Genomic DNA, 22,073 nt, shown 5'->3' on the forward strand with positions numbered 1-22,073 from the left:
CCATACAGACTGCCTACAAAATATATTGGTTCATTAACATAATAATGATAATGCTAATAATGCTAGTGCTAATAATAATAATAGTATGGTGTAACAATAATAATTGGCTGGATGTGATGGTGACTATGGTATAGTGCAGTGTGTACCTGTCCTCTGGGTGATGTAGATGGGGGTGCTGGAGGCAGGGCTGTCCCCTCTCCCGGTGACGGCATAAACGGTGATGATGTACTCGGTGCTGGGCTGCAGGTTGCTGATTGTGGCTGTGGACTTGGTGCCCGGGACGGTGAACTCGGTGGGGATGTCATGGCCTCCTGCGGGGGGGTGAGGGAAGACGACAGCAGATTGAGAACAGACACGAGCGGATACGCTTCCGAGCGCCACGCCGCGCCCTGTTGGTGCTTCGGCGACGGGTGAGAGGAGGCGGGTGCACTGACCTGTCTCCCCGTGGGTGATTCTGTAGTAGCGCACGGACACGGGGGGCGGGTCCCAGCGGACGGTGATGCTGGTGGGAGAGGTGTCCGTCACCTCCAGGTCGGTGGGGGCGTCGGAAACTGGAGACACACAAGGACATTGGTGAGCCGCAGCGACGGGCAAGCTAGACACAGTAGCATAGTATTACCAGTGCTACAAACTAGCAGCAAACTGCACATAAGGATAAGAATAAGGATAACAATAAGAAATACTTTATTAATCCCGATTCCTGTGATTCCTGTGATTCATTTTCACACTGAAGTACATGTATCTGTGAAACTGTATGTTTAGCATGTGCTAAAACAGTGAAAAACATATGTAAAACCATAAATAATATAAACAAGCAGTCAGGACTGCCAACGTTATTTATAGTAATGCTGCTGTTTGCCGTGCCAGGGCTTCCAGGGAACCGGGCTCGTAACCGGAGGGTTACAGGTTCAAGTCCCTGCTGGAGCACAGTGGCATCACTGAGGTAACCAGCCTTCAGTGGATGTCCAGCTGTATAAATGTGTGGGTGCAGTGTAAGCCATGCAGGCTACGCTGAGTGGATGGGCAGAATCTCATGGTGTGAAACAGGGCATGAGTAGGGTAACAAAGGGAGAGAGACGGGTGGAGTTAGGAGAGGGGGCGGAGGCGGGGGTCGTACTGGTGGACTGCTGGCCGGTGAGGGGCGCGCTCTCATGGGCACCGCTGACGGCGTAGATGCTGACGATGTACTCCGTCTCTGGGATCAGGCCCGTGAGGGTGAAGTGGGTCCGGGACGGGGGCAGCCTCTCATCCTTGGCGCGCCCGCCAGTGGCTGGCTTGTAGCGGATCCTGTAGCCGGTGATGAAGGCGCGGGGCGCCACCCAGTGGACGGTGAAGGAGTTGGTGAAAATTTCGGAGAAGTCCAGACCCGTGGGGGAATCCAGCGCTGAAGAGAGGAAACTGCACGGTCAGATTGGCCTGTGGCCTTCCAGATAGTCAAAGTGTACCGGCAACATCGATCCACTGTCCGCACTGTTTACCCTGAATCCAGCAGACCAGTCAGAACGGCTGCAGCACAGAACACCACAACAGCAATAATTAACCACTTTTCACTGGAAAGAAAAGGAACATTCAAACACAACTGTGCTGATGACTCAGAGCTAAAGGTAACCAGGACAAGTAAAAGCACCACCTTAGTTTCCCTGTGGAGGCTAGCCTTCACTTCAGCTAACTACATTTCCCAGAAGCCCCCTGCTAAAGCTACGGGGCATTTCACACAGCTCAGCGGGGGTGTAGCAGCGCTGCTTCCCAGGCTGTCAGCGACCCTTCTCCGTGTCAGAGCCCCCCCCCTGCGCCCCGCCCGAAAAAAGCGGAGGTGGGAATTCACCGGTTTGCTGGGTGTGTGTGGTAGGTTTGCCAGCTCCATCCTGGGTGACGGGGGTGACGCTGATGTCGTACTCGACGCCGGGCTGCAGTCCGTGCACCGTGTACTCCCCCGCCGTGGACTCCACCACCTCCTCGAAAACGGGGACGCTCTCCCCGGCCGCCACCACCGTGATGCGGTAGCCCTCGATTTCCGTGTAGTTAAGCGGGGACCACCTCATGGTGATGGACGAGTTGGTGATTTGGAAAAATTCGAGGTCTGTGATCTGGGGTATTTCTAGCCGGTTAGAGGAGTGTCGAGATGGGGGAAGGGGCCGAGGGGAGACAACCCCCAAAAAAACAAAAAAAAAACAAAAACAATACAAGACACAGAAAAACAAAAGAAACAAAACACACAAGCCATGATGATGATGAGGATGGGAAACACAGGCATGACAATCACAGTGCCATTCCAGCCGCATGATGTGCGCACAATCACAAATTTCAGCTCCGTTAATTAGCGCATCTCTATTTCCACCAGCATCAACATTGTAAGATTATCAACTTCAAATCAAGCCACAAATCATTTATTCCAGTACCCAGAGTTCTAGAACAAAAGTCATTCCTTCCACTGATAACATGTTTGGTAAACAGGGCAATTATTTAAGTTAATTATGAGTGTTTTCAATTAAATGGTCATGCTTTAAAAAAAAAATTAAACATGTCCATAAGCCACCACAACATTCTGACCCTTGAGCTGTTTATGTAGGCATACGGGGCCATGGGGTCTCATGACCTTGGGCAGTTGCACAGGAATTACACACAGTTCAGCAAGTGATTGTGTTAGTAAAGTGGTGTACAATTACAGCCTCAGACAAAAACAGAACAAAACAAAAAAAAAGACTGAAATGTGCTTTTGGAAGTGGCCACAACAGGGGAAATATAACCATGCGGGGCTCTATCCGACAGCCCTGTTTCTGCGTTGCTGGGCGGATCTTGGCACCGAACGCTGTGCTTGTCATTTATGGACATAGCTGCAGGGAACGCTCCGGTAAGCGCATTGCGAATGATGAAAAAAAGAGGGAGTCTGACATAATTCCCCACAGCTCTGCAGATTCTACATCGGCGTCTCCTGGCTCGACTCTTGCGCCTGTGCTAAAACGAAGTGTGGGGGGGGGGGGGGGGGGCGGACGGACGGACGCGTGGGACCAGGACAGCAACAGCGCTGGTGCTGGGATACTCATGAGCTACTCCTGGCCTCCTCTGCCGGTAGTGCTGCCCCCCCCCGTCTCCAGGAGGGAAGATGGACAGGTGCCGAGACGCGACGCCGGGCCGGCCGACCTTTAACCCCGTCCCTGCAGACCTACCTTGCGTGACGGTGGTGGACACGGGCACGCTCTCCAAGTGCTCCTTGACGGTGAAGACGCTGACGTTGTACTCCACGCCCGGGCTCAGGTTCTCCAGGGTACAGGACGTCTCGCTCGGCTTCACAAACTCCTCAAGGGAGTTTCCGTGCTGCCCGTCGGTCGGGTTACAAGTCACACGGTACCCTGTGATATCTGTGAGGGAACGTGGGGGGGGAGGTAGGAAATGTGGGGCAGGAGAACCGAGGTCAGGGGGAGAAATAGAACGATACAAAGCAGTGGAAAAAGAGGGTTGTTTATGAACCAACAGCTAGGGCTGAAATATTCCGAAAGAGGGTGTTTTTAAGGGAGAGAGACATTTGTCCTGAAACGCAGGTGATCGTGGGCCAAGGTCATGCGGGCAGAGTGTCACCAACACAAAGTCCATCTGTTGGCGGGGAGTGGGAGGAGTGTCAATATTTACCAGGCGTGGTGGTTGCGCTCCACTGGACAGTCAGCTCGCCCGTGTCCGGGTGCGACTCCACAATGAGGTTGGTGGGAGGAGACAGAGCTGTTGGGGGGGTCAAAGTACATCTAAGTGACCCCAGTACATTTCAATTTATTGTTAAATGCAATGATCTTCTCCGTCACTCTGGATGAGAGCATCAGCTAAGTGACAAAATGAAATGTAATGCGATGTAAAATGGCAAATCAGAACATCTGCCCAGTTCACTTCCTCCCATTTTACATGATTTCAGGTTTGTTATCCAACCACACCACTTTAGTGTTAAATTCTGAAGTAGCACACTTTCTACTAGGAAATCTTTAGATACATAAAGTTGTCTTTCTTTTGGAACATAACATTTTGCAATAAACAACATTTTTTTAGATTAAAACTTGGAAAAAAAACAAGTGATGACTTTTCAACTGACGTTTCCAAAGACACTTTGTATCAGGTGTGTAATGTGTGGCTGGAAACATGGTTAAGTTACGGTCATGACCTCTGTGGAACCCTTGGCTATGGTTATTTGTGGTCTCTTACGCGTAGTGACGCGGCGTGTGATGGGCGGGCCTTGGTTCTGCCCGTTGATGACTGGCTGGATGCTGTAGGTATACTCGACCCCTGGGGTCAGGCCAGAGATGTAGATGCTGCCGGAGTCAGAGGTGACTTCTCTGGGAGCCTCTCCCCCTTGGCTGGGCCTCACGGTCAGCTGGACAGAGAAGGGGTGAGAGGTTAAAGGTTAGGGGTGAAGCCCTCTTTCTGAACTGACAGGTACAAGCGCACGCTCACACGTTTATTCGTCATTTCTCGGGGGGAGGACGACACATCAAATTGATGACAGACCTTGTATTTGATGTTGGGCACTGGGGTCCAGGAGATGACGATGGAGGTGTCGGTGACGTCAGTGGTGAAGGGAGGGGCGTCTCCCTTTGGACGAGCTGTGCAAGGAGAGAGCAGTGTTCAGTCTCACAGTTCTAAACACTGACCAGGAGTACACCTTCAGCCATGATGCGCCTGTGCAGGTCCGTCACAGTGCTGCGCGTTCACGTTTCCACATGAAGGCGAGTGGAGGACTCATTAAGGTTAGCAAGCCCCACCGACAGCTCCTCATGCATTCCCAGCATGCAGTGCATCGTCTTGGCACGGACGCTCACCGGTGTGGAACCTGCCCTGCACCTCCTTGCTGCGCTCGCCGTCCTTCTCGGCCTGCAGGGTGATGAGGAACTCGGTGTCGGGGAACAGGTCCAGCAGGGTGAACTGATGCAGGTCGGCCGGGATGTTAAACTGCTTCGGGAGGTAGCCTTCGACCGTCAGGGTCAGGAGGTACTTTGTCAAGGTGGTTCTGGGGACGTCCCAGACGACCCGGACGCTGCTGTCCGTCACATTGCGGAAGTGCAGGTTGGTGGGGGCATCCGGCTCTGAAACCCACACATCACACTGATTCATCAGGCTGGTCTTAATGAACGTCATTAAATAAGAAGGATAATTACAGTAAGTGGATTTACAAAACTCAGAAAGCCTTCTCTACACACAAAAAGCCCCTCTGCCAATGCTGAATGCCTTTTTTTCTGTTGCCACAGCAATTAGACAAAGGCCTTGATTCAATCCAATTGCTTTGTCCTAAACAACTTTAAGCAAGTCTTCCGTTTTGTTTTTTTTTCCTCCTGTACTTACAAGTTATTACATGTTTAGCAGTTGCTGCAATGAAGAAAAACACAACTGTGCACCAAGTATGTCACTCTCACTTCAAGGTGGAGTTGGGGCAGCAGTGTAGCACAGTGGTTAAGGAGCAGGACTTGTAACCAAAAGGTCGCAGGTTCAGTTCCCCACTAAGGCACTGTTGCTGTACCCCTGGGCAAGGTGCTTAACCCACAATTGCCTCAGTGAATATCAGGGTGTATAAATGCGTAACATTGTGTAAAAAAAAAAACTGTAACTGATGTAAGTTACTCTGGATAAGAGTGTCTGCTAAATGCCAGTAATGTAATGTAATGAGTTAAAGTTGAGGATAAACTGCCATGGTGGGTTGGACTGAATTGGGCCTTGAAAGGACTCACTGGTGGCGTGCTCTCCAACCAGCGGCTGGCTCCTGGTGTCCCCGCTGACGGTGTAGATGTAGAAGCGGTACAGGGTCCCAGGCTGCAGCGGCTGCACCTCGGCGTACGCGTTGCGGGTGATGGGCAGCGTCTGCCGGGGGCTGTCGGAGTCGGCGGGCCCGAAGGCCACCAGGTACCCCGACACCTCGGCCGCCGGGCCCGTCCATGTGATGGTGATCTTGCTGTCGGTCACCTCGTAGAACTGCAGGTCCGTCGGGGCCAGGACTTCCTCTGCGGGCGGGGAGAGGTCGTAGGTCAAGCTTGAGGTGAGCACCACACAGAGCACGTCACACATTCTACATTTCCATTTTCATTTCCAAGTCAATTCAGGGAATGGACTTAAGACTATCTCCTGAATTGAAAATCACCAGTCCTTTTCTATGATGACTTTTCAATTAATGACTTGAGTTTCAATTCATTTCTTGAATTCACTGAACCAACATGGAATTAACCCCAAATCTGCCTGCCAGTATAACATGTTGTCATGCATATGCACTCAGGGCCGGGGTAACGCCCCTCTGAATCTGATGCCGCATGACCTCAGAGGGGTCAGGTGTGCTGACTGAAGCGGCCGGTGGGAGTGATTAAAGCAGCTTAAAAATGGAGCAGCCAAGATCACTCACAACGCAGGCAACAGAACAAAAAGGGGGGGAAAAAGGCTGGCAAGTGGCCCTACGACATGTAATAGAGCCGTCATACTTAGTAGGCTTGTTCAGAAAGAGACTGAACAAGCTGTCAGAAAAATGAATGTCCTCTTGCAGGTGATAGAGAGAAAGGGGGAGAGAGATGGACTGCGGTCTTGGTGAGTGAGTCCGCTGGCAGTTTGTTCACACAGGGCTCATTATTAAAAGTATAAATAAGTGCGGGGTGAAGTGGCACAAAGCCAACTGGTTGTAGGCTCACAGCAGCTGGTCCAAATGAGTGAACACAAACACACTCCAAACTCTCTGCTAACCCTGTATGGACATGCAGACTGGACAATGTGAGCTAATCTCTGACTGACACAACCTTACGTGAACTATTCACTTACTAATAACCCACCCGCAGGTGTTCACAAGTAATACAGCACCTCAACATTTCTGAATTCTCCTGTCAGCAGCTCATCTCCTGGAATGCCGATTTTTTATAGGGTGTCAGAGTGTCAGAGAGACAGAGGAATATAACCAGGTAGGTATAAAGTGAATTCAGGGTCGAAGTAAGAAAGCACTTAATTGGAAGTCCCTAGTGTGGGAAAATGACATAGTTTGGGCTTGGGTTCTCCAGTCAAATACTTGACCTGGGGTTGACATCATTGGTTTTTTTTCATAGAACTTGAAACTGACTTGCTTGAGTTGCTTGAGTTACTTGAAACTTGAGTTGCAATCAGGTGTATATGTCTCATGCTAACTACTAATCTACTTACGATTGATCACCCTAAAGTGCGCATTCTTTGAGGGTCCAGTTCCATGAGGATGCTTCGGGGGGAGCTACAACTTTCAGGCAGAGATTAACCATCAGGTCATGAGTAAGCATACACATTTGTAAGAGGCTGGCAAATACCAGTTATGGGCTCTCCTTCCGTGTTGACCTGTACGAAGACAGGCTCGCTCTCCTGGTTCTCCTCCACAGCGTAGATGCTGATGTTGTAGAGCACGCCGGGGCGCAGGTCAGTCAGGGTCACGGAGGTGGCGGTGTCAGGCAGGAGGAGCTCTGTGCTGCTGCCCTCTTCTGACGGAGTATAGACAACGCGGTACCCTGCACACCAACACACACACCAAGGGGGGGAGGGGGCTTAGAAAAGGATGTCCCCATGGAAACTCGTGATGTCTGCCTGAAACCTTACAAAGATTATGAGATTCACCTGCTGAAAAGGTTTCAGAAAACTAGCTGCAAAATGCTCTATTATAAACATACAGAGAGCATGAATATGTTTTATAAATATACAGAGAACATAGCAAATACGAAACAATGTAAATAAAGTTTCATCATGTGTCAATTCAATTCAATTCAATTGTACAACTCCTACAAATCATAGCATAGCATATCCAAACACTGTACAATGTCAGCACAGTTTATCAGGGTGTACATCTATTACCTTTTACCTTGGCTATCCTGTGTGATATAATCTGTGAATGTGCTCCTTACCAATGGCAACTTTCAGTTTCCATTCCTACGTCTAAAAACACATGAGTCAAGAATGGCTGTTTATTTATGGATCAATTGGAAATGCATTGAGCTGGGGAGTGCTCGCTTGCCTTTTAAGATTTGGTGTCTGGGCTGAACAGACACCTGCAGTGCAGTACAGGCAATGGACTGCTCACATAGTGAGGCATTCATACCAGGACTCACAGTCAAAGCAGGGACCCATGCATTGCTCAGTTACAGGCATTGGCTGCACTAGATACACTCCAGACTAGCCAAAGTGAGGAGTCTGTATGGAGGGAACGGCCATTAAACTCTCACTGTCTTGCGACTGCCGGGAGAGCTCTCCCAGGTCGGTTCACCTGTGATAGGCGCCAGGGGCTTGGACCAGCTGACCATGATGGAAGTCTCTCCCACATCCTGCACCTGGTGTTCGGACGGGGCGTCCGGAGCTGTGGGGGCGTTGAGAAGAACAACTGTTACGCTGTTTTTTTTTTCATAGCAGTTAATGTTTTCCGCCGCGGCTCGTTTGTGGTCGCGGTCTCCGGGAGAGAGGCGTAGCACGTGACTGACCTGTGGTCTGGGTGGTGGTCAGGATGAGGTTGGTGTTCCCGTCTGGCGTCAGCTCGTAGACGTGCACCGTGTACTTGCGCCCGGGCAGCAGGTCGCTGAGGTTGACAGATGTAGTAGTGCGGGGCAGTTCTGGAAGGCCGAAGGCGAATGAGTGAATTGGTTTCAGATGCCATGGGCTGTATTGCGGGACAGCAGCACAGTTTGGTAGTTCATGAACTGGGCTTGCAGCCACAAAATCTGCAGGGCTGATCCCCCTAATGCCTCTGTGCCTTTCAGGAAATGCTTAAATACTGAATCCTGAACAGTAAATATTCTGCAGTGTAAATGTAGAATATTATAAAAAGAAAGTCAGCTCTAAGGCCAAATAAGGCCACCCGAGAGACTAATGAGTAGAAATATCAGTAACCATATAATTCCTAAAACCTAAAGTGAAAATTCATTTTAGCAGATGCATTTTCATGTCATGAAAGTGTAGTAAAACCAAAAGCCTAAAAGCATATTAAATGTGGCTACGTTAATAATGGTCAGATGAGCCGGTACTGACCCAGGACCACGGGCTGCGATCCCTCCTCGCTCAGCTCGTACTCCACCCTGAAGCCGGACACCGTGTCGGACGCGGACACCCAGGAGATGACGAAGCTGCTGGAAGTGATCTCAGTCACCGACTCCGAGGTGTCCACCACCGGTGGGGGCTGGGTGGTCTCCCCGACCACTGCGGAGGGAGGGGAAGCATATTTACCAAATCATCGTCCCTTTCCACGGCAACCCGTGATGCATCTTCTGTGAACCACAACCACAGCTGCTCGCTACAGCAGCCTTTGGTGTTTACATACAGATGAAAAGACTTTCACACATTTAATTCAGCCTTCATAAGCAAACACTGGCACTAGCACCAGTATGTTCCTTCCATATTGTACTGAAACCAACATAACCTACTGTTACTATTGGTCATTATTATTTCTTCACAACACTGGATGATTGTAGAATCCTGTAGTCCTAATACACAGGGAATTAAAACACACAGAGATACTCTGTCAGAGGTGAGGTAAAACCGTCAAAGCAAATACTGCTCTGCACAAGAGATGAGGAAGACTGGGGTGGAGGAGGAGAGGAAGGACGGCCGGGGAGTGGGAGTGGGAGTGGGAATGGGAATGGGAATGGGAATGGGAGTGGGAGTGGGAGTGGGAGTGGGGGTGGGAGTGGGAGTGGGAACGGCAGTGGGAATGGGAGTGGGAGTGGGAGGGGGAATGGGAGTGGGGGTGGGAGTGGGAGTGGGAATGGGAGTGGGAATGGGAGTGGGGGTGGGAGTGGGAGTGGGAATGGGAGTGGGAGTGGGAACGGGAGTGGGAGTGGGAACAGGAGTAGGAGTGGGAGTGGGAGTGGGAACGGGAGTGGGAGTGGGAGTGGGAGTGGGAGTGGGAACAGGAGTGGGAGTGGGAGTGGGAGTGGGAGTGGGAACAGGAGTGGGAGTGGGAGTGGGAGTGGGAACAGGAGTGGGAGTGGGAGTGGGAGTGGGAGTGGGAGTGGGAACAGGAGTAGGAGTGGGAGTGGGAATGGGAGTAGGAGTGGGAGTGGGAGTGGGAGTGGGAACAGGAGTAGGAGTGGGAGTGGGAACGGGAGTAGGAGTGGGAGTGGGAGTGGGAACAGGAGCGGGCGCTCACCGGAGCCGACCGTCGTGGTGAAGTCAAAGCGGGTGACCTCACGGGTGCCGTAGCGCAGAATGCTGATCAGCTCTCCCTCGTAGGTGAGGCCGGGCTTCAGCCCGCCGATGGTGTACGAGTTGAGGTGGCCGGGGATGGTCACCTGCCTCCAGGGGCGATTGCTGCTTTTCTGCAGAGGGGGTATAAGGGGGGGCAAAGTCACAATGGCGTTCAATGGACTACGGACTGAATAACACCACAGACTGAAAGCCTAACACATTGTTTTCGAATGTGGCTTTGATCTTGTGACTTTTATGAGATCTTGCTGCAGCAGCACTTTTTGTATGTAATAAAGACCATCTGCCACAGAAAACAGATTAGGAATGAAAATTTAAAGCACGACTCTCCAACCTGTGTTAAGTCTGTGTTACAGGACAGACAAAGCAAGAGAAAGCTGTCAACCTTTGGGCTTCAGTGTCAGCTGTTACCATTTTCTTCACTTCTGCCATAAATTAGCACATCATGATTGCTCACTTTATCTGAGGTATTCATAAAAACACAAGCATCTTGTGAGGACCTGTACTCATAAACAAAATAAACTCATGAAATGTTAGCACAGGTTTTCCCACAAGAACAACATTGAACACTTTTTATGGAAAAAAAAGTTTAGAATTTGGACAGTAATTTATGAATTCTGCCTGCGCTGACCTCGATCAATACAGGAGCTTGCCTGTCACAGAGCACCGCGGTCAATGACCCTGATGCTGTGTGTTCAGACAAACCACTGTCCCCGCTGTCCTCTTTATGCAAGCGTTCCAGTAAATGTTTGAACAACCTCTGCCTGTGTTAGCCCCACGTCTTTTTGAAATAGCAAAATACGAAATGCCTTTATCCAGAAGCTCAGAGTGCGCAGAGCTTCACTTTAAAGAGAGGGAAAAAAATGCATGTTTATCACCTGTTTGCATCCTCGTCCACTTACTCACAGAAGGTTTCTGTATACAGGAAAAGAGAGGTACAACTGAGGGCAAAGCTGACAGGGACGCTCACCAGTCTCCACTTGAGGATGTAATGGGAGATGTGGGCGGAGGGGGGGGTGTTCCACTGGATGGGGTGGGCGTTGGGCTGGTTCCCTGTCTCTGTGATGATCACCTGGACCGGTCGGTTTCCGCCTTGGGGGAAGGGAGCAGAGAGGAGGCCATCACCGATCACTGCTGAACACACGGTGCGAACTCTCTACAGAAATACTTTTCCCTTGTTACCCTGGGACAGGCCTTTCAGCTGAAGTTTCTGAATTCTTTTCAAATAATAACCAGCCATTACAGAGATAATCCCAATGCACACATCTTTGAAAAACATAATAATCACAATAATTTAATGTATCAGATAAAGATACAGATCTTATGGCATTTGAAGAAAATTACGCAGTCACATTGATACTGCAGCGCTCAGCCATACAATGCAAGAAGATGTGCTGCAAGGAGTTCTGGGAAAAAACCAGTGGGAGAACTTAGCAGTGTGGTGTGAGATTCTTGTCAGGGTCAGTCCTGTAAGCAGTGACCACGGGGCGAGAGAGCAGCATGCTCCCTGACAACTACAGCCTCTTAATGTCCAAACAAAGCTCCAGCGGGACACGTTCAGGCCCACGGCAGCTTTAACTCAGCCCTTAAGACAAAAAAAAGCATCAATCGAGCCGAGGCATACACTTCAAGGCCATACCATGCCAGCCACACCAGTTAACATCAAGGCCCCAGTGGGGCCCGGTCCAAGAGGGAGTAATTGTAGCCTGGTTCACACACCACTCAAGCAATTTCAAACAAATTTTCTCAAATGGCTGTAATCACATGGTTTAGCAGTGTGAGAAACAAGGGGGTTCACCAGGCACCGCAGTAAAGGCCCAGCAAACGAGCCCTCTGGGGGCAGGGCCGTACAGGCTCTGACGGAGTGGGGGGGGGAGGGGTGTTACATGGTTATGCCACGGTCAGGACTGGCCCCCCCAGGCCCCCACTGCAATCTGGTCTCAATTTCTGCCCCATTATAGCCAGGAGCGCGGGCATGGGCAGACAGACTGCACGCAGCATTTAAATCCCACTTAGACAGGAATCACATTCCGCCGTCCACCTCCGACGGATTCCCAGGCATTTAACAGAGCAGCTGCAAGTCATTTCATGCAGTGCATGGGCGTGCCAGGTGGTGCCCTCCCCTTACATTCCCAAATAAACCAGTCAGAAAGAAATGGCGACTTTTACCTACCTGCTAGAATGTAAAACAGTTTTGCAACTGAGGAGCACTTGGTTTTTAGAAGATCTCAGAATTAAACGCTGCAGTACTTATGACGTTAAATTTCAGGATCTGTGAGCATTACTAGGCGTGTGTATATAACAGTGAGGGTTACAACACTGGGCACTTTCACATTTGCCCCATTAGCATGCTCCAGAGCTGGGCATAACTTGCCATTTTGCGAAACTGATTGTATGAGAACAGGGTCCATACCATGAACTGCGTTAATCTGGTACGGTTCCAAGCGTACTATTTGCGAGCACTCCAGAGTTGGTTAAAATTTTGACAAGAAGGATCCCCCGCCAAAGTGACTGTGGGCCCTGTTTGGGTCTCATAATAGTAGTGTAACTACTCTGTAGGGTATCTGTAGGGTATTGTGTTGCTGTTTTGCGGTGAACCATGTACGCACTTGTGATCTCACCATCTCACCACTGTGGCACTGACACAAGTCAGGGTCTTCATGTCCTGTTTGTACAACCTTAAATGGCAGCTCATTAGATGTACTTTTCACTTGCACTTTGTGACTTGCACTCTGTATGAAAGCATTGGAGAAATGATGAAAATATAAATGTAAATGCCTCAGCCAGAACATGAAATATATGATGCGCTAGGTGTGTTTTTGGTGTTTAGTATTACTATATCAAAGCAAAAAACAAACACAGAAAATCAAGCCCCCAATCAGGTGAGTGATTTGGAACATAGAGTATCATGTATGTGGTCAATCAGCCACAGTCAAGGTGAGACCTGGGGCTAAATATATATTTAGTTTGAATAACATCAGTTATATCAGCACCTAGGCTACCTAATTGCAGCAAACCTGTGCCATGTCTCATGTCCTACATAAACTCTAGTGTCTCAGTTGTGAATACAAACATGCATACATGCATTTCCTGGGTGTGTTACAGGTAACGCTACAGCCCAGAATCACATGACAGGATGTGGTCATGTGACAAAAGCCCCGGTAGCAGGTGAGAAGAACAGCACCGTGGAGGAGGCACTGAACCTCTGCTGAGAAATGGCCAGGAGAGGAGGCGGGGGAGGCGAAGAGAAGGGGTGTGCACCCTCACCCTCTCCGCCCAACTTCAAAGCACAGCTGCGTGCAGTACCCCTCCCACAGAGAACGGGGCGAAACCCCCAGAATCCACTACTTCAAGTGGATTCTGCTGCTCCTCTGCCGTGTTAAACGAGCGGAGCGGCGGCTTAAACAGATACAAACACGCTCGAGCTGCCAGCGGGAGCGCCCTCACAGAGAGGTGACACCTCAGAGGGGAAACTCTCCGCTCTCGCTCTACAACCCGCTCTCTTCGGTAGACACCTGAAACGAGCTACGGTCTTGGCGAGCTTCTCAACAATCCCCCCCGCCGTTTGACCACCACAATCTTGCACTGTACGGCTGGCACCTTCTATTAAGCAGCCACGTGTCAGGCCAGGCTTTAAACTGAGATAATGTATTCGCAAATATCAAGTAATACAAAAGTAGCAGGTGGTTCACCCATCCAATCAATGCTCAGTGGCTGCACTTACCGGGGTAGCCCTGGGGCTGACAGCTCATCTCGCCAATGCCGTTGCCATAGCAATAGCAATGGTAGTTGACACCCTGGATGGCCTTGGTCCAGGATTCCCCAATCTGGTAGTACACCTTCGTCTCTGGCTCCTGGCACTGGTCTGAAGACGGATATTACATTATTAATTTGTTTGGCGGCACATTTACAAAGGAGGAACTTTGGTTAGGAGATGTTCTAGGAGATGGGCGGTAGTGTAACATAGTGGTTAAGGAGCAAGGCTTTTAACTGAAAGGTTGCTGGTTCGATCCCTGTTGGGACACTGCTGTTGTACTCTTGGGCAAGGTACTTAACTTGTACTTGTCTATGTAAATATCTAGCTGTATTAATAAATAACATTGTAAAAGAACTGTAACCTATGTAAGTTGCTTTGGATAAAAGCGTCTGCCAAATGAATAAATGTAAAATGTTCTCATCCAGACTGAAACAGTTTACACAGCAGGGCAACTCAGGTTAAGTCCTTTTTTAAGGGTACAACAGCAATGCCCCATTCGGAGATCCAACCTGCTTCCTTCTCTTTTACAAGCCCTGGTCCTTACCATTACAGCCTTAGATCTCTGCATTGATAGAGCTGAATTAAAACCATGGGCCACTGCAGACTCCAAATCATCCAATATATAACACTCCATCAGGTACAGTACATACAGAGGCGGGTGTTCAACCTAATGGCCACAGAGGTGCCGAACATGAGTCCACGATGCAGCTTGTTTTGGACAAATGGAGAAATCTAAACGAATAAAACCGAGAAAAGGGGTGCTGAGGAGCGAGGCGGTGACTCACTCACCGATGGCGTCGCACTTCCAGCGGCCGCGGCCCTGGCCGAAGCAGGTGCAGTTCATCATGTAGCCCTGGTCGTGCCGCTTGGTGAAGGTCTGGTTCACCTCATAGTTCAGCCCGTCCACAATGCACTGGTCTGTGGCAAGATGAAGGACAGGAAGTGATATCACAATAAAAACAGAGCTGTCATCAGCCTCACGAAAGAATGAAATGAGAGCTGTGAAATGTGTCCTTCAGGACTGACTGTAAAATGGTCCATATGGACAAATAACATCAGACATTCTTGTGTCATGGTTTTACTGAGTAGCTGACCAGAAAAGCTTCATCCACAATTAGATGGCTATTCCATTGTTCGTTACGGCACATCAGTTGGCCAATTAAATACAGTGGTCAATATAGCTTCGGTTTTGTGTTATTAAGTCCACTTATGCAGTCTTGCCTTTTCAAAGAAACTGTCTTTTAACATTAAAAAGGCAATCTCAAAAACAGTCCCTTGCTATCTTTCAAGTGATCAAAGCCCTGCTCCTGCAATCTTTTTGTAGCCCGTTTTTTGGAAAAGAACAGTCTGGCCACAATCCAGTCTGCAGTCGGTGTGACTGGTGAGCTGTTGTCCGGTGTTGGTCAGCGTTGACGCCTGCTCTTGGGCGAGCCCTCACCTTTGAGCTGGGTGTAGGCGATGCAAGTCCACTCGCCGCGGCCATTTCCCTCGCACGTGCAGCGCATCATGTGACCCAGCACGTCGTGCCGCTTGTCCCACTGGTCCCCGACGTGGTACATTACCCCGTCGCTGGTCGTGCACACCTCCTCGTGAGCTGCCGGGAGACACAGGGCTCTGAGTCACAGTCACTGTATCTGCTCCGATTAGCCACTCTAGGAGAACCTGGGATGAGCGACCATAGCAGTGGACTCACTCTCTGAAGAGCTGTTTGAAATTCACCCATTGGTATGAAAACCAGCAGAACACCCTGTGCACAGCCGTAGACACTATACACCAGAAGGTAAATCTAGGAGAACCAAACCAACCAAACCAAACCAATGTAAAAAAATGTCTTAAACATAGGATTCACACACAGGACATTGTGTTACCGTGTAAAGACATTTTGCTAACTCAAGCATCATCAGGTTAAAGCTGACAAAACACTGCAATTGCAGTAGCAAGCTCCTCAGAATTGTGCTTGCTCTCCACATGAATCCTGTCATTAGGTTTAGTTTGTGTTATTTCCTTTTGACTGCTGGCCCTTCAGTTCTCCTAAGAAACATCATATGGATATACGAAACAACAACAAAAAACAGTGAACTGTATTCGATTTTTTTTTGGCTTGTGAGTGAGCGTGCATGTTTAAGAGTCAAAGAGGTACACTGCTGTACTTGGGCACAGCCAGATGAACCTGCTGCCCACCACTGCCTGGACTGCTGCCAGTCGCTGTGTCTCTCTGCCCACCTCACAGGCTAACTCCCGAAGGTCAGAGCCCGCCGGCCATTTTAGGACACATTATAGCACAGCTTCTCGTGCTAATTTAGCTGTTTGCCCAACAGCTCTTAAAGACTGGGCTGCAGGCTCTGTGGCCCCTTCACCGCAACAGTGATTATGTCTAATGAACAAAAAATACATACACGAATTGAAGTAGCCTTCCACCTCACCCCCCACTCTAATGAAAGCCCATCTTATCTATCATGACTCAGTTTGGTTGGCTAACTTCGCTAAGTTCAGATAAAAAGACAAAATGTACCTGGACACTCTGTGCAACAGTGCAGCCTGGGCTCTTGGGACATGAACAGTAAAGTTTGCTAAACCTGCTGCATAGATTGCTGGCAGCTGTTGTTGCTAATAGCAGCCCGTTCTGAAACCCACCGGCCATGGGGCAGAAACCGAACTTCTGCTCTCCGTCGTAGTTGGTGGTGGTGCCGCACCACTTCATGCCGTCGCGGCGCCCGTCGGAGGTGCAGTCGGTGTAGTTGCGGCCGTTGTATATGAAGGGGAACTGACACAGGGCCCCGTTGGAGTTCCCACCTCTGGTCTTCACCAGCACTGGAGACGCATGCCACCAAAGACAAGAGTCAGGACACAGAACGGAACACGAAAGCCCTGTGTTCTGAATCTACAAAGGACAGGGTGCCAGGACAGAGCTGGGACCCCGGGCTCCTGCCACAGAACGCCAGAACACCTGCCACAGACTGTTCTTATCTGAACACACACTCTGTCACACATCGTGGCGCGTGTGCCCCCCACACCCTGCGCCCAGGTCAGCTCACCGTTCTTCTCCGTGCAGAAGGAGTACTTCTGGTCCGTCTCGTAGTTGGAGGAGGTGCTGCACCACAGCTGCCCGTCACCCCGCCCTTCAGAGGTGCAGGAGTAGTACGTTTTTCCCATGAAGACGAAGGGGAAGACGCAGGGCTGCCCGCCCGAGTTCCCGCCGTACACCTGAGCATGGCCGTCTGCAACGCACACACAGAGATGCGATGAACGCCCCGGGGAGACCCACCCGCGGCGGTTTCAGGCTCCCGCAGACACGCCCCGGTGACATTTGCTCTCAGCGCAAGCTTTTATTTTAGGGATGTGTTTTCTCAACCGGAGAACAACGGAAGGAGCTTAATAAATGAAGAAAGTTCAGCTATTGTGATCCAGCGCTTTAACATATTTCAGAGAGGGGGAGAAAGAAACACATTTCCTCTGGCAGAAAGCCAACAATGTGCCTACTTTGTCTCGGAATGCCAGTCGGGCTTAACAGGAGGAAACAGACGCGAAGGCGACACAAGCAGCACTGGAAGTAAAACAAATCCACGCCAGACGGGGCTTTATCTGCATCTCCTTGCCCTTTCGAGTCACAGAGGGGTCGTGCTGCCCTGAAGCACTCTGCACTTCTGGTCCCATGGGCCCCTCAGGCAATACAGCACGCTGCTTGATTTCAACAGCCTTACCTGCAAAACTGTACCAGGACCAGGTTAAACGCAACTTTAGCAGCAAGGTATTTGTTCAGCTTTGCTGGGACAGCGCTGTGTGACTGTCAGGAAAGAGTTGAACCAAAGAACCAGGACAGCAAGAAGACGGAGGGTAAGAAGGTAAAGGCGAACACTGCTGAACTGACCCCACGGCTCGCAGCTGACCCCGTTGCCCAGACAGGTGCACAGCATCTGCTTGCTGCCCTGGGTCTTGATCCAGCGCATGCCCAGGAAGTACGTCAAGCCCGAGTCCGACCTGCAGGTCCCCTCCACGGTCGGCTCCGGCAGGGGCACCACCACTGGTGTATTGACAATCGTACCAGTGCCTGTATTTCACAGAACGGAAACACAGATTCTTTATCGAAACTCACCAGAGCTATTCACATACGAAAAAATCACGCTACCGTGAGATGCGACACATGCAGTCCTCTTAGGTTACCTGATGTACATACTTTGTGTCAACACTGTTCCATGTTGTTTAATTGGCTGAATAATTTTTTGGCTTTGATTTTTTGTGCTTACATATGTATGTGCAAAATCTACCATCTTATTCATTTATGTCACATATGCTCTCATATCATACTTCAATGTTCCTAAAAGGTGGTATTCAACATAGCAATTACATATCTATAGATATATACACATATATCCACATACATGTATACATCAATACATATGTGCATATGTGTATACATAAATCAAAAGTGAAGACCAAGGGTACTCTCTGAGGTGCACCCAGCTGGTGGTGGGAGCGGGACTCTGCAGGTGTGAGTCACCTGGCCTGACTCGGGCAGATCGAGAGCCTCACCCCCGCCGGTGTTGGTGGTGTGGCGCTCGCATTTCCACTCCCCGCGCCCGTTCCCCATGCACAGGCACTGCAGAACGTTCCCGCGCGCATCCCTCTTCCTCCAGGTGTCCCCGATGCGGTAGGACGCCCGCGTGTCCTGGTCATTGCAGCGGTCTGTGGGGGGGGACGGATGCGAGTGAGAGGGCGCCTTTGGTGACACGTGACGGCTCTGAAATGCCTGCACCACGTTCATCACTTTCCGCCCCCTTCGGGATACCGATTCTTTCTCACAGGAACGGGTTGTCATCGACTTCCGTCCACAAGCCTGGCTTACAAATACACTTGCATCATTTATTATTTTCTCTATGACGGCAACCTCTTTCACTTCATCCATTTTGATGATTGCTGAACTGGCTGAAACTGTTTGTCAAGTTAACATTTTTCATCTTAAGCCAAAGTGTGGAACAAATGCTGACTGAATCCAGCAGCTAGCAGTGTATAAATGACCCTCCCCTTCCTCCGCTGGCTCGGCGAGGGTATTCGAACGGCCCTAAAACATGCATGCGGTCATTCTCCCCGCTGCTCCAGTACAGCTGCAGACAAAGAGCTCCACAGGCTTCAGGGCCATGATGTCATGGATGGCGTGAGGGAAAAATACTTACAGGATAATGCAACATATCTGGGAGCAGTGGGGAGGGACCAAGACATCTGGCAAGCTCTGCGACACTTAAAAGTCACAAGGGGCAAGCAAACGGTAAACCAAGCAAACAGCAGCACCCACTGAAATGTGTGTAATTTTCCGTATCTGTACTCTCTAAGGAGAGGCACAACATGTCTGTTGAATGTTGTTTTTTGGCTGATTTTAACATGGGTACCGGAAAATGGAGAGGGCTGCTGGGCTGAAGGGAGGGGTGTGTGTGATAAAGTATTTTGTTGTGTATGTTTTAGTTCATCCTGTTGGTTGTTGAGGAGCAGTGAGGACTGGCACTGAGGTGGTGAGAACAGCAGGCAGAAGTTTGTGTGTGTGTGTGTGTATGTGTATGTCTCTGTGTGTATGTGTGTGTGTGGACCGGCAGTGCTTCTCTCTGAGGCTGCCGAGTGGTAGCCATGATGCGGGGCCGGGCGGCAGATGCTTACTTCTGGAGGTGCAGGTGATGCGGCCGCTACCCTCCCCAAGGCAGGTGCAGTCCACCATCATCCAGCCCTGGTAGGGCTTCTCCCAGGTCTCGCCCACCACGTAGGATGTGCCTGCCATGTTGTCGTAGCAACGCTCAGCTGAGGGGGGGGGGGGGGGGGGATGGCATTGCAGGCGGTTAACACCAGGAAGCTGCTGTGGTGGTGGTGGGGTGTGGGGTGGGGGGGTGGCAAGGGGGGAGGGGGTGATTCTGCAAATCACACTGCTTGCCCGTTTGGGATTGGGAAAAGGGAAAGTTGGCCTGTCAATATTGACAACCAGGTCAAAAGTCCTCTTAATTTCACAGAACCATGTTTCTAAGAAGCATGTACAGTGTAGGTGCAGGTGAAGTAAGAGGCACAATTTAGCAGGCTTGCTTGCAGTAAAACTGCCACACTTTCCCACCGAACCCATGCTGTTTCTCTCTTTATTCTTTCTGAGTCTCACCAACAGGCTTGCAGGTCCACTCCCCTTTGCCATTGCCGAGACAGACGCATTCAAGCATATAGTTTCCGGTGTCATGGGGTCTTCTCCAGGTATCCCCGATCTTGTAAGACTGGCCTCCCTCGTGACAGCGATCTGAGCGTGCACAAAGCAGATTTTCAAACTTATCACCGTAACAAAACCCGAGAAAAGCACGATCACTCAGACGCACAGCACATTTTATAAGGATGAAGTAAACCACTCACTTGCAATAGTGCAGCTGATTTTGCCCCGTCCAGAGCCGATGCACGTGCAGTCCCAGATCATACCATCCTTGGGACGCTCGTAAGTTTCTCCCACCCGGTACGACCGCGCGTTGACTTTATCATAGCAAGTTTCCTCGGCTGCAAAACACGGTAAGTGATAATGCAGTTGGAAATTAATATGTAGGAGCGCATGGAAACACCGAGCGCCGCAGAGCGCCAACAGAGTTAACAGCAAGCGCGTCTCTTACTGTAAAGTAAATTATTCTACATATGCACGTAATATTTTACAAAAAATAGTCCCCCGAGGTATCTCCCGCGGTGGCGCGTTGCAGGCTGTCGATGCAGAAACTATCCAATTGGCAAATGGACAGACATTGGACAGTCAGGATGCAGGTGAGAAGAGACCTTGCATTGTACTCCGTCGTAACGTTGGACAAAGGAAACGCAAGCTCACCTTCAGGTTTAGATTTACATTTAATTCCTCCAGTCCCGTGACAAGTGCAGAGCAATGTGCCACCCAGATAGGGCCGTTCCCACTGGGCGTTTAAAGGATAGCGCCGACCATTTTCAACGCAGTCTAGAAAGAGAGAGGAGAAAAAAATAAAAGTGGTTCAAATGTACCTTTGTAAACATTTCGATATGACATTCCATCCACTAGCTTTAACGTTTGGTTTTTTAGTTTTTTTTTTTTTGAACGAAATATGCATCAAATGATTGAATCTGGTCCAACTAATGGGATATATATTAGCGGACTGTCTAATTTCCCCAGGTGAAACGTCCAATGTCCCTGGAACGTCCAAACAGCACAAACAAGAAAACTGAAGTATTTCCGTTTTTTTTAGTTTAGTTTAGTAAAATAATTCTAAACAATACTTCAACTTCTAAAAGAAAAAATAAGAGGTATGCCGGCCATCTTACCGGATTGGTCATCGAGGAGAGAGTAAAGTGATTCCTGAGTCTGCTGCGCACAATGCACGACGCTGCCGAGGCACAGCGCGAGCAGCAACCCAGTCGTTGGATTAGCGGTCATTCCCAAATTTTGGAGAAGCTGCGTGTGCTTCTTGTCGGCTTGTACGTTATTCCCCTGACAAACTGAAATATACACAATAAAACCGAGAAGGCGTTCTTTATGGTTACGGAGGCTGTGTCTGTTTGTGCTCCTCAATTATTTATTCCGGCTGCCTGTCGAGACTCCAAGCCTCCGCCGCGCAGCCAGTTTGACTAGAAGGAGCGCTCAACGAGTGAGCGTTTTTATTCGTGGATAAAACGACTTTCGCGGGAGGAGTTTCCTACAGTGACTAGACTGTTTGGACGTCAGCGCCCTGGAGTAATCATTTATCATCTACCAGCACAAATAAGGACAAAATGACTTTCAGACATAAACACGAAATATGTATTTGCACTTAGAGAATCGTTATTCTCTCTTTTTGGCCACGTCCCCTGCACACGATTGGTCGATGAGTAACTACGATAGTATACTATGTTAGAAGTTTTTTGACCGCTACCTTGTTTCAAAGGAAGGGGTCGGAAGACTTTCAAAACATTAGCATTATGACTAACCACTACAATAAAGTTATATATAAAAAATCAGGACTTCTCAATCTGCTCCTTGATCTCCCAGACGGTGACTGAGCTTTAGGTCTGAGATCTTGTTCAGTCAAAATAATCCCTTCCCTTAAATTACATTTAGGGAAATTAGTTCACAAACTATGGTTTTATGTGTGCGTTTTGTGATAAATTCTTCAAATGAAAAGACCTTGAATGTGGAGATTTACTACTATTCCTGTGTATT

At 49.6% G+C, this 22,073-nt stretch overlaps 1 protein-coding gene across 1 annotated transcript in view; it reads right to left on the minus strand.

Annotated features, from left to right (window-relative positions):
- fn1b (fibronectin 1b) overlaps positions 1-21,608 on the minus strand; it is a 29,711-nt gene extending 8,103 nt beyond the window's left edge. The window contains exons 1-28 of the mRNA XM_036540790.1: positions 21,200-21,608; positions 20,736-20,858; positions 20,282-20,419; positions 20,040-20,171; positions 19,556-19,693; positions 18,440-18,592; positions 17,778-17,957; positions 16,945-17,127; positions 16,544-16,720; positions 15,348-15,503; positions 14,699-14,827; positions 13,877-14,017; positions 11,123-11,244; positions 10,097-10,265; positions 8,980-9,147; positions 8,436-8,564; positions 8,225-8,314; positions 7,281-7,475; positions 5,703-5,972; positions 4,800-5,063; positions 4,489-4,583; positions 4,186-4,354; positions 3,628-3,714; positions 3,168-3,359; positions 1,763-2,098; positions 1,118-1,384; positions 435-551; positions 147-311 (exon numbers count right to left, since the gene is read on the minus strand). Coding sequence (XP_036396683.1) covers positions 147-311; positions 435-551; positions 1,118-1,384; positions 1,763-2,098; positions 3,168-3,359; positions 3,628-3,714; positions 4,186-4,354; positions 4,489-4,583; positions 4,800-5,063; positions 5,703-5,972; positions 7,281-7,475; positions 8,225-8,314; positions 8,436-8,564; positions 8,980-9,147; positions 10,097-10,265; positions 11,123-11,244; positions 13,877-14,017; positions 14,699-14,827; positions 15,348-15,503; positions 16,544-16,720; positions 16,945-17,127; positions 17,778-17,957; positions 18,440-18,592; positions 19,556-19,693; positions 20,040-20,171; positions 20,282-20,419; positions 20,736-20,858; positions 21,200-21,311 — 4,597 coding nt within the window. The 5' untranslated portion in view covers positions 21,312-21,608. The remainder of the gene's footprint in view (positions 1-146; positions 312-434; positions 552-1,117; positions 1,385-1,762; positions 2,099-3,167; positions 3,360-3,627; positions 3,715-4,185; positions 4,355-4,488; positions 4,584-4,799; positions 5,064-5,702; positions 5,973-7,280; positions 7,476-8,224; positions 8,315-8,435; positions 8,565-8,979; positions 9,148-10,096; positions 10,266-11,122; positions 11,245-13,876; positions 14,018-14,698; positions 14,828-15,347; positions 15,504-16,543; positions 16,721-16,944; positions 17,128-17,777; positions 17,958-18,439; positions 18,593-19,555; positions 19,694-20,039; positions 20,172-20,281; positions 20,420-20,735; positions 20,859-21,199) is intronic.
- Between the last annotated feature and the right edge of the window lie 465 nt (positions 21,609-22,073).

The sequence above is a fragment of the Megalops cyprinoides genome, chromosome 11, assembly GCF_013368585.1.
Source record: "Megalops cyprinoides isolate fMegCyp1 chromosome 11, fMegCyp1.pri, whole genome shotgun sequence".
NCBI classification, from domain to species: Eukaryota; Metazoa; Chordata; class Actinopteri; order Elopiformes; family Megalopidae; genus Megalops; species Megalops cyprinoides.